The 12,253-nt window shown below is 32.5% G+C and overlaps 1 protein-coding gene across 1 annotated transcript; it reads left to right on the forward strand.

The window, feature by feature from the left end:
* Nucleotides 1–4,595: 4,595 nt before the first annotated feature.
* LOC132728640 (cytochrome P450 2J4-like) lies at nucleotides 4,596–11,141 on the forward strand. The gene is made up of 8 exons (XM_060714312.1): nucleotides 4,596–5,020; nucleotides 6,286–6,511; nucleotides 6,797–6,926; nucleotides 7,627–7,795; nucleotides 8,407–8,543; nucleotides 9,004–9,097; nucleotides 9,525–9,728; nucleotides 10,270–11,141. Exons 1-8 carry the CDS (start codon nucleotides 4,654–4,656, stop codon nucleotides 10,452–10,454), a joined length of 1,512 nt encoding a protein of 503 aa, XP_060570295.1. The 5' UTR covers nucleotides 4,596–4,653; the 3' UTR covers nucleotides 10,455–11,141.
* Nucleotides 11,142–12,253: the final 1,112 nt, after the last annotated feature.

The following is a 12,253-nucleotide window of genomic DNA, read 5'->3' on the forward strand; positions in this document are numbered from 1 at the left end:
GGTCATTGATTTTCCTTACATGTATATAGTAAAAACTTCTTTTTAAAAAAGAAAAGAGCTAGAACGTAGATATTTATCATGAAACATCTTCTTTTGGGTGTCTACCAAGTTAATTCAAATAAAAACCCTTGGGTAAAAATTGGTCCGGCCCGGGGTCATTGATTTTCCTTACATGTGTATTGTAAAACCTTAGAAAATCTTCTTTTAAAAACTCAAAGAGCTAGAGCTTAAGATATTTATCATGAAACATTCTCTAGTGAGTGTCTACCAGGTTTGCTCAAATAAAAGTCCTGGGGTCAAAACTGGCTCTGCCCAAGAGCGTTACTGATTTTCGTTATACCGGCATGTATAAAAAGAAAAACTTAAAAAATCCTCTTTAAAATAAAAAAAACCCAAAGAACTAGGGCTTAAATATTGAGCACGAAACATCCTAAATTTGTTCATATTAAGCCCAGGGGTCATTGAGTTTCCTTTTATGTACACATCTTTTGGAACTGCTGTTTTTCTCTCATAAATAGCAACCAGTAAGTAATGTTTTTACACATGCACTATTTCAGATTCAAACATGAACATGTGGATATCAGTTTAAGATTTAGATTTTATATCTGCTTTTGTTGGTAGTAGTCCCTTGTTATATTCTGGTGAGCGATTTCAGGGCCATCATGGGCCTCTTGTTTTTTTTTAAAAAAAGAAATAATATATCCAAAAGGTCATAATGAAACTTGATCAGTGTTTACCTTTATTATATCTATGCTAAGTTTGTATATTTTATTTGAGGTCACATTTTACTATGTCACAAAGTTAAATCACGGTAAACTTTGTTTATTTGTTAACATTTTACAGGTCACAATATTTTTTAAAATCCTTTCACAACTTAATCAAATATGTGTTAAAATGCTATCTAAGATTAGCCCGTACATAGGTTTAGTCTTATTTTCTTTCAGTCATAAGTTTGTTGGTTTTTACTTGCACAAACACATTAAACATCATATGGCGTTGTTGTCAAGCTCTGGGGTCCCTCTGTAAGGGTAAAATATGTCAGATGAAATCAGAATAAACATTTTAACGCATTGGAGATCAACAAATCATGCTAGGATGATGCGTTGTCTGCGGCTAAAAAAACAAACAAAAAATACAAAATGCCTAATTCGGAGAAATTTAAGTGCGAATAGGATGTTTCATTACTAATTAGGAAAAAGAAGCCTAATATAAGTACTCTTTAAGCAGGACGCTTCGCACATTATCTATCTTCCGTTAATGTCAAATCCTTCGCGCATTTGTTATAATCCTAATTTTAGTTATCTTCTTTATGTTTTGAATTACTACTAAGAAGTAGATTTTTCTATAGAATATTAAAATTTGGCACCAGGAAGCATCCGTAGATACTAGTAGCACAGGCATTCGGCTCCATTTGTTTTGTCAATAACGGTAAACTTAACATAAAATAATATCCCGTAGCACCCAATTACAATGTATAAATAATAGATGATTAATATACGTTTGGATGGTTAGAGGCATAGGATAAAGGTAGTCAGCCGGTTGATAACAGTGTCACCATATGGTTCTTTTATTTTACAAGGTTTATTCTACAATTCTCAGAGATTTTTAACCAAGCTTACACAGAAATATTATCAAGAAGTGCCCTAGCTGGAGCAAATTGCCTGGATTTTGTGATTTTATTATTTTTGACCTACCAATGATCCGTTGTTGTTGCGTTTCACATACGTAATAAATAGAAAGAAAACACCCTTCTGTGTGCAGCTCCTATATTTCTCGATGGATTTCAACCAACTTTTGAATTAATGACTTTCAAACGTACAATTTAATGCCCCTGATCGACTGCCTGTCCCTTAGCAATTTCGTGTCAGTCATGCAAAATTTTCATCTATACTGTAGAACACTTTTTTTTTTAGAATAGGTTAACCATCGGAATTTCTGTTACAGAAAGATGACAAAATTTCACGCGTAACATTTTCTTTTATATCTTTTTCTTGTATGATTTTTATTAAAATATATCAAATTTCTCTAATTATAAAAAAGAAGTTCTCATCTGTGATTGGATAACAACCAAATGTTTACAGAAGTGTTTAACATAAAGTGCCCTGGCACTAAATAAAGGTTTTGGTGCTGGGGTAGGGTACAGTGGGTGTTGCGATATTTAAAATCAGGTATGGCCAATTGAAATGGACATATAACTATAAGAATTTGCTGGAAAAATGCCTAATTGATACATATTAAGGAACTAACTTTATTGAATTTGACATGTTTTGCACGGAGATCGACCATTTCTTTGCAAAATGACAACACATGATTTTGTACAATTTGGTCATCAGTTTGATTCAAACCACGTGCTTTCTGACGAGATGAAAATCATAACAAAAACATAATACTTTTTTTATTACAACAGATAATTATTATGTCTAAATAATTCAGTTCCGCTCACTGATTTCTCGAGGGCACAATCATTCTTTAACTTGGGGATCATACGCCTTTTTTCATGGAATGGCACAAACGTGTCGCATTGAAACTTCCATGGTCAGCGACGTATGAACACATTTGCGGATGTTTCTTGATACAAAATTACACCATTTCTTGTTTAAATGTTGAATTCTGCTTAAGGCGGTGCTAAGGGGCGTGGGCGGTAGCTTGCAATTACCATTACCACCCATAACAAGCTCAATCAAACCGAACCTGCAACATTTTCAATCTTGCCATTTTAGGCGTTTTAGTGATTCTGATTTTCTATATCTCATTTGTAATTAATTATTTTAATATTAATAAAATACCAAACATGTTTCGCCTATATTAGATACGACTTCTCTTTGTGTATTTTATATATTATATATTTCATTATTCCAAAATGTCATACCTTTTAACCTTTATCATTTATTCATTGAGTGTTGTACGTGTACTTTAATGATCAACATTATTTTTTGTCCAATCACATTGTAGTATTTTTCAAATTTCTGCTAAGTCTAACTTTGGTTGACATATTGACAGATGGAGTCAGTTAGTTCATTTTACAAAAACAAAAACACCAGTAACTCTCTATAGGATATGAAGATAACAAGTTATATAGCAGGTACGAAAATTAAAACTGGCCATACCACATTGCATTAAATAAGGAAAAAGTTTAAACAACTTTATTACAATTATGTCTATTCATAATCACATAATATATTATAAGGCCTAGAATATTCAGATGATATGACATTTTTTTTGTTCGTTTACAACATAGTGTCAATAAAATGCTGAAGTAGAAAAAAGTACTTGAAGATAAAATGAGAAAATATGCAATAAATATTTTAGGAGAAATTATCCTACCTAAATATTACTATTAAAGCTCAATGAATTTAAATACATTTCATGCTTCAATAACATCATATCTGATCACGGTTTTAATTTAAAGCCGAGGTCTGGTATATGCGAAACTTATTTTGAAGTTAATAATATTGCGTTTTATCGGGAAAATATCTAATGTACGAATATACATATAATCATATATCATACAACAAAGTTACGCAAGGGCAATTTTCTCATTTAATTTTGACAATTTATGCACAAATTCATTACATATAAGTGATTTCGCACATAAAACCCCAAAAACATTTGTAAATGTTTCATTGATTCGTAGGATTTATTTCATTTGTGTGTTTAAAATTTCTTAATGTTTGCTGATATTTGCTGATTATTTATTATGTGGAGTTTTTGTGTAACTTTTATGTAAACTGTATGTCTTGGCCATATTTAGTATGTAAATGGACAAAGGCATTTATAATGCCGATTTGCCAATAAATGAAATGAAATGATATAACTATTATATGTTCTGCTACATCAATTTTAACTTTCTTTGAATTTCTAAACTAAAATTATATTTTGTCAGAAACATCTTCCTTGAAGTCAGCTCAGTACCATCTGTCTTGAACTCAGCGAGAAATATAACAAGATCTTTGCCAAACGTTTTATTTATCATTAATGCGTGAATGCAGTTACTTTTTACATTGTTACTTTTTAAAATATCATAAAACATTGAACTATTCAATAAAAGCATTAAAATCTTATGTATACCAAATTATATAAGGTAAATTCTTTAGTCACTTAAGTGGCATGACAGTTTCGCGTAAACGTTGGTACAGTCTTTTGTCTAAGGTTCTGAATGACCGGGTCACGTGAATCAGTGGGCGGAGCAATCTCTTCTCTGGCGTAATGTCAATTGTCAAAAATTATTCACAAATAAAAAGCTTTTAAGTTGTTCGTACAATCAGTTTCAATTTCATTCCGAGAACAGTCCTTTCATATATTTTGCACCCCCCACACACACACTTCATGAATTGCCAAAGTTTATCTATGTAAGAATTTCCATTATGTTTTTAGCTTCCTGCTTAGCATTAATTTCTATCATTAATTTCTCACTATATATTGGTTTATAGATTTTATATCTGGTGTATTTCGCACAGCACACTGACAAATGTTTACTGAAACACTGTAAACCTATTTATAAATTACTCCGGCCTTCAATGATGAGACATAGGTCACTGATCACGGTTTAAAATATGGGACTATCGGAAGGCGGCTTGACTATATAAATACACTACGTTTTTTGTTCAGGCAGTTTTATCTTATATACGCTTAGATATCTGCTGTGTTTTCAACATGGAAGTAAATCTAATAAGTTTCCTAAGTACCCCGGTTGTACTTGTTTTTATAACAGTTTTCTTACTATGTTACTTGTATTTAGGTAGACGGTCAAACCTTCCACCTGGACCCCCGGGTTTACCATTGATAGGCAACCTGATATGGTTTAATAGACTTAAAAACAGAAAACTAAAACAGTATCAAGGATTTTATGAGGCTAGTAAAACATACGGGGATATAGTGTCGGTAACAGTATTAGGTCAAAGGATTGTTGCCCTACACGGATACGATACTATACGTGACGCTTTTGTGAAACATAGTGACGTGCTAAACAGTCGACCAAGCTGGCTCCGAGCAATTAAAGAAGCTATTAAAGAAGGGAAAGGTTAGACTGTTTTCTGACATTCTGTAGATAGTGATATTTAGAATCAAATGGGATATGTCTTTTACCATATTAAAGTTTTATAACTGATTTAGTCAGTATTCAGGTAACGCGATAGATCAGAGGTGGCGCGATAGCTCAATAGGTTAGACCACTGGCTGTCACTCCTGAGATCCCGGGTTCGATCCTGGGTAACACCCTTGGGATTTTTCAGAGACACTGTCAGTGTTTCCCACCTAACAAGAGGTGTACCGCGAGGGGTTTGACATTAATGGAAGATAGATAGATTCAATTCAACTTTCAATATTACAAAGCTGACAGTAAACTCAAAGAATCTACACAGATATTGGAAATCAATAATATATGATATATCATAATGTGTACATAAAACGAGGCGATGCAAATATCCATTTGAAACGACGTACGTGTATTTACTTTTTTTATATAGCTTCATCCAGTTTTGAAGCAGCATGCCTCCGGATTGATACTAATTTTTTATGAAAATTTTGACAATGACATGCGGACATTTCTTTTGATGTACGGTGTTCTGTTTGGGCCTTTTAAATAGTCGCCTATTGATCACCGACACTGGAAAACAGCCTAAGGTCCCCGAAAGAGACATGCGAAGGTTAAGGTAAATCCCCGCGAGGGTGTAGCATAGAGCTGCGAGAATGTTAAAGCCGTTACATGTTATGAATAGCGCGACAGACGATATTTTAACCGACCAAAACACCGTGATAACGATTTGCTTGACGAAGGTTGAATACAGATAAGGTCACAAAGAGTTAGTGTTGAAAAATAAGATTTACTGTGTGAAAATTATCAAGTTAATCTGATAAATATCTGTTATTTATCATGTTAACACGAAAACTAACTAGTTAGTTAGATAGTTAACGCGATAATTATATGGTTAACTGTTGGCAGAAATATGCCACCATACTACCGAAATTAAAGTCAATGTACATGTACAAGTATTATAAAAGAAAAAGAAAAAAGCAGCTACGATACCAATTCTTTAAAATGGTTATTTTTCTATAGTGATCATTGTATTATATATTCAGGTGCATAGTACTGTTGAAACATATATCAAATCATTAATATGATGAAATAAAATGTCCGACATGGGTTAAACTAACGGAAATGCCAGTCTGATAAGCAAGAAAAGTAATATCCTAAATAAAATAGCACGAACACTTAAATATTAGGTTATAGAGCTCTATTGCCGCCATATCTATTTAAAATCAATATAAATACAAAATTGATTGCAGGGGTTGTTTGGCAGAGCGGTGAACCATGGAAAGTTCTCCGGAAGTTTGTACTACAAACATTGAGAGATTTTGGGGTAGGAAAGACGTCATTAGAGGAAAAGATAATGCACGAAGTTGATGCTGCTAATGAAGTTCTTACCGCCTCCGAAGGAAAACCGTTTGATGTACGACTTCTTACGTCAATGATGATTACCAACGTTATATACGGAATTGTTTTTGCGAAGAGGTGAATATCTTTTTCTTTGAATAAATATTTGAGTGAGAAGTACTTACTCCAAAAGGGGATGTACATGTACTCAAATATACAGCACTCTATGAAATTGTTATAAAGGGAAAAAGGTGAGGAAGTTGCTCTGGGCAAAGGGGTGGGTTTGATTTAAAAGAATCGGTCACACTTTGCGTATCAGATGACAATCAAGGAAACAATTGCTGTTTGTATTCTTGCTATATTAATATTGTCACGGGTGAAAATTAAAATTTCATGTACCTGTATGTTATTATTTCTTTGAAGGTTTGATTACAAAGATGAAAAGCTACATGAAATCATCGAGAATTTGGATAGAATATTTCGTATTGGCGGAGGAGTACTAACAGCGGACGGACAACTTCCATCATTTATTTTGAAAATTATTAACCGCGAGGTGATTATATAAGATAACTTTTTTATTATATTTTCCCATGTACAGGTGTTAAATTATCCTGTCTTCTAATATGTTTCAATCATAAACCTTAGGATTGGTTTCGGATGGATAAGTGATCAACCTGTAGCTTTCTTACAGTTCTTAATCTATTTAAGACGCCCGCATGAGAAAAAAGTTTTAAACTTACTTTTTTTGTAAATTGACATGTTAAGTTCTTAAAGATATTGACATGTTGATTTTTTGAAGAAATTCACTTCTATAGCTTTTGAAATAAATAAAAAAATCTTATGAAATTTGCATAGTGTAACCTGTTCATATTTTCTTTAACATTCCAATGGTTATACTCTTTTTTTTACGTCAATGGCAACGTTAACGTCTTATAACATCATTTGTGAAATTACGTTAAGGGTAGTTTTCTCACGCTAGCATAATTATTATATTAAATATACATGACTTTCTTAAAGTTGTAGGCATTCTCATGAACGTTATATGAATATATCTGTCCTATAATAATTTAAGTGGTTCATAATGGTAATTTTAGATTCAATAAACTGCTGAACCTATGTGGTTAAACAACATTTTAGGAGGTTCATTGCTTTCATAAGATAGTTAAACAAATAATGTTTAACTATATTAAATATATTATTTGCATCACCAGGTACATATTAAATGACTAAATATATACTTTTTTTCTTAAAAGGCTTACGAAACTAAAATGAAACGTTTGGAAACAATTAGATGGATCAAAGAACATATTTACAGCGAGATAAATAACCACGAGAGTACGTATGATAACGAGAACATACGAGATTTTGTCGATCTATATATACAGGCAAAGCTTCAACGTACTGATGAAAATACTTTTAACAGTAAGTTTCAAAATTATTTTTCATATTAAATAAGAAAAAAATAAAAAATAAAGTCCAAATATGTGACCCTGCTAATTTGATTTACGTCTTAAGTTTTAGGTTAATAACAATACAAAAAACAACATTAACAACAAACAGTCAGTTAAAAAGGTTCAAAAGTCAACGCCTAATGAAAAACCCTAAAACAAGTAAAACCGTCACCACCAAATGAAAAGAAAACGCAAATGAAAAGGTTATAATGTAGAGTAAAACTTCTGGTTATAAAATAAATTCTACATGAAAAAGGTTATAAGATGGGTTAAACTGTCACCATCAAATGACAAAGGTTAAAATCTTCCGGTTATGAAATAAGTAAAACCATTACCACTAAATGAAAAGTTTATAAGGTAGGCCAAACATTCACCTATAAACAACAGATGAAAAGTGTATAAAAAGTCTCTATCAAATGAAAGGTTATTAATTGGGTCGAACCTTCACCCGTCAACACCAAATGAAAAGTTTAAAAAATAGATTAAACTTTCTCGTTATAAGATGGTTTAAACCGTTCATAACATAATCATGTATATAATAAATATGTGTTTTGTATGATAACATATTCGTTCCTTTTTCAGAGGGTAACATTTTTCGGGTAATCATGGATCTGTTTATAGCTGGATCAGAAACAACTTCAAACACAGTGAACTGGTGTATATTGTACATGCAAGAGTATCCAGATATACAGAAAAAATGTCAACAAGAAATCTCAGAGGTAAAAGGACCACAGTTTTTCATATAATTACCTCCCTTTGCGTTGGTATCTAATTAAGATATACTAAAGTACAGCGGTCGACTATTGACCCATTAATTTTCTAGATTACATAAAAGTTCACTATCTCTATTGAGGAGTGTTTTTTTCTTTATAATCTGTTATGACATATACATATATGTATGCATAAATGTGTTATCTACAGTTATAATACAATACTGGTGTGACCGAGTGGTTATCGCGTCGGACTAGTAATCTAAGGATTGCTCAAATTCTGTCAGGGGCAAGCCGTTTGTTTCCTTGAGCAAGATAATTTACATTCATTGCTTAGTACTGGTTGGTTCCAGGAACGGATTCGAGAGTGTTTCAATAAACTTTTAGCTTCCAGCACAATCGAACTACAAATGTAAAATAAATTTGTATAAACTAATATAATACTAGTACTTCCTCGTTATTTTTGTAGAAATGCGGTGACAAGGTGGTGACATGGGCAGATAGAGGATCTTTACCCTATATTGAGGCTACTCTTCTAGAAATACAAAGACTGGCCAATATTGGTGAGTATCCGTCTGTAGTTGACTTTAATAAGGTTCAGAAAAAATGATCAAATGCTCAACTGGTGTAAGCAACTGCAATTTGACAAACATAAAGTAAAAATATAGAAGCTATTTAGTGAGCTTATCCAAACATCTTATATGCAAGGATATACGGTGTACTCGTATACCCACTAAAATTATGAACGCATTTGAGGACATTATCCTGATAATAATCTGATTAAGAATGTCCAAGTTTAGTTGAAAACGAGTATTGCTTGCACATTTTGTCTGTTAAGTTTGAAATAATTAATACAAACCATTTTTAGATCTACATTCAGTTTTAAGCGCATTGTCAATTAAAATGTAAATTAAAATGTGAATATGTGTGTTCTAGCAACAGTGTTTTGCCGCAAAATAATTTTTTTAACTATTTTTTTTTTAATTTTAGCTCCAATGTCAGTACCACACACAAACGAAGTTGACATGGAACTAGGAGGATACTTTATACCACGAAGGAGCCTTATTGTCGCAAGTTTATACTCCTCCAACATTGACCCTCGTCATTGGGATGAACCCGATACATTCAAACCTGACAGATTCATGGAAAATGGCAAACTGAAGAAAAATCAAGCTCTTATTCCGTTTTCAATAGGTAACGATACATATCCATCGTTGCTTAGTGTGATTTCTAGCCTAGTTTGAGTTAAAAGCGTTCAAACGCTTTTCTTTTTAAGATCATTTTGCACAATATTGAGGTTCATAATTTTACACATGTCATAACAAACTCCTCACAGTGATTGCCTCCCTTGGCAGATTGTACTGATAAAGGGAGATAACTGAGTATGAGGCTGTTGTGATAATGGTATCAAATAAATACAACAGATGTTACTTTCATCAATACACAAAAAGATGTTAGGAAATGCATGGATCTGTAATATTTTCCAAGTATAAAGACTTTATATGAAGCATTAATATCCATCGTTAGCTGTCGTAGAACAGCGCAAATGCATATTTGCCTTTCTTTTAATCTTGTTTTGCATTTAAGTTAACTATTCACTTCATCGTTTTAGGGTTGTATCTGTTCCAGTTCATTTAACCATTTACGTTTCTTTTGTTTTCATGTTCCGTTATATTTAAAAAATGTATAGCAACGGCAAAAGTTCGAGATATATATATTCCTTTTTAATTTTAAGGTCCTCGTATCTGTTTAGGAGAATCTTTGGCAAGGATGGAAATGTTTCTGATATTTACAAATCTGCTGCAGCGATTTACTTTCTGCCGAGAAGACGACAACGTCAAGCATTCATTCGAAAATATAGTTGAACAATCCACAAGTGCGCCACAACCATACAAAACACGTGCAATGAAACGGGTTTAGGATAAGGTCTTACAAGACAACCCGTGCTGCAGTTCAGGTTATATGCAGTCTATAACAGAAATCTGAAATATAAATGAATATGAATGAAGATTACGAGCTGACGGTGGCGTGAAAGATGTATACTGTATTAATGTGGGCGATGTGTGTATTAAAGTTTTACACGTGTATAGTATTGCATTTGTGCCTTTAAACTGAATCTTTACGATTAAAGTGATCTGGCCGGTAAAGTTAAACTATCCGAAATAAAAACTACATCTCAATAGAGATGTGGTGGATCAAAAATTTACCACCAGATAAATGATAGAGTTTAGAAGAAAAATAAGATCAAAACAAACAAAACATTTTATACATATTTATGTAAGTTTATACTCTTAATTATTTTAATTATATCGAATTATTGCGCGCATGGACTATGAATGTTGTGGGCAACAAAATAGAAATGAAATTGTAATATTTTTTTTTAATAGTAGAAATTTATTTTGCAGAACAACTTAACTTTTAAAAGGGCATTCAGCTGTTATATTGAGTAAAACTATAATATTTTTTTCAACAGTGAAGTATAACATAGAATATTGTAAAGTGTTATTAATTATTTTTGTACATTAATTGCAGCATTCTTTTATGTTTCTAGATTTTCATGTGAACGATTTGTTATTATGCACAGTACTCAATAAATATAAGATTTTATCTTTTGATATTATAATTTGTTTAATTATTTACAAAATTTGTACAATTGTGAAATAAAATTGCTATGTACAAACTAATTTGAACGCAGTGTATATTTGACTCCTTTTTAACAGGTAAAAATCCTTGTTCCCGCTCCAATGAAACAGGTTATTTTATTCAAACACCCTTGTTAGAGCTCAATGGAGCAGGCTTATTTATTCAAACACCTTTGTTAGAGCTCAATGAAGCAGGTTGATTTATTCAAACACCCTTGTTAGAGCTCCGATGAAGCAGGTTTATATATTCAAACACCCTTGATAGAGCTCCAATGAAGCAGTTTTATTTATTCAAACATCCTTGATAGAGCTCCAATGAAGCAGTTTTATTTATTCAAACATCCTTGTTAGAGCTCCAATGAAGCAGTTTTATTTATTCAATCACCATTGTTAGAGCTCAGATGAAGCAGGTTTATTTATTAAATCACCCTTGATAGAGCTCCGATGAAGCAGGTTTATTCATTCAAAAAGCCTTTTAGAGCTCAATGAGGCAGGTTTATTTATTTAAACATCCTTGTTAGAGCTCAAATGAAGCAGGTAAATTTATTCAATCACCCTTGATAGAGCTCCGATGAAGCAGGTTTATTCATTCAAAAAGCCTTGTTAGAGCTCCAATGAAGCAGTTTTATTTATTCAAACACCCTTATTAGATCTCAATGAAGCAGGTTTATTTATTCAAACACCCTTGTTAGAGCTCCGATGAAGCAGGTTTATATATTCAAACATCCTTGTTAGAGCCCAAATGAAGCAGTTTTATTCATTCAAACATCCTTGTTAGAGCTCCAATGAAGCAGGTTTATTTATTCAAACATCGTTGTCAGAGCTCAAATGAAGCAGGTAAATTTATTCAATCACCATTGTTAGAGCTCAGATGAAGCAGGTTTATTTATTAAATCACCCTTGATAGAGCTCCGATGAAGCAGGTTTATTCATTTAAAAAGCCTTGTTAGAGCTCAATGAAGCAGGTTTATTTATTCAAACATCCTTGTTAGAGCTCCGATGAAGCAGGTTTATATATTCAAACATCCTTGTTAGAGCTCAACTGAAGCAGGTAAATTTATTCAATCACCCTTGTTA

The sequence above is a fragment of the Ruditapes philippinarum genome, unplaced genomic scaffold (genome assembly GCF_026571515.1).
Source record: "Ruditapes philippinarum isolate M1 unplaced genomic scaffold, ASM2657151v2 ctg1459_1_1_1_1, whole genome shotgun sequence".
Classification (NCBI taxonomy): Eukaryota; Metazoa; Mollusca; class Bivalvia; order Venerida; family Veneridae; genus Ruditapes; species Ruditapes philippinarum.

Coding starts and splice junctions, on each gene's coding strand:
- LOC132728640 (XM_060714312.1), top strand. CDS start 4,654: ATGGAAGTAAATCTAATAAGTTTCCTAAGTACCCCGGTTGTACTTGTT. Junction 5,021..6,285: donor AGCTATTAAAGAAGGGAAAG/GTTAGACTGTTT, acceptor AATTGATTGCAG/GGGTTGTTTGGCAGAGCGGT. Junction 6,927..7,626: donor TGAAAATTATTAACCGCGAG/GTGATTATATAA, acceptor TTTTCTTAAAAG/GCTTACGAAACTAAAATGAA.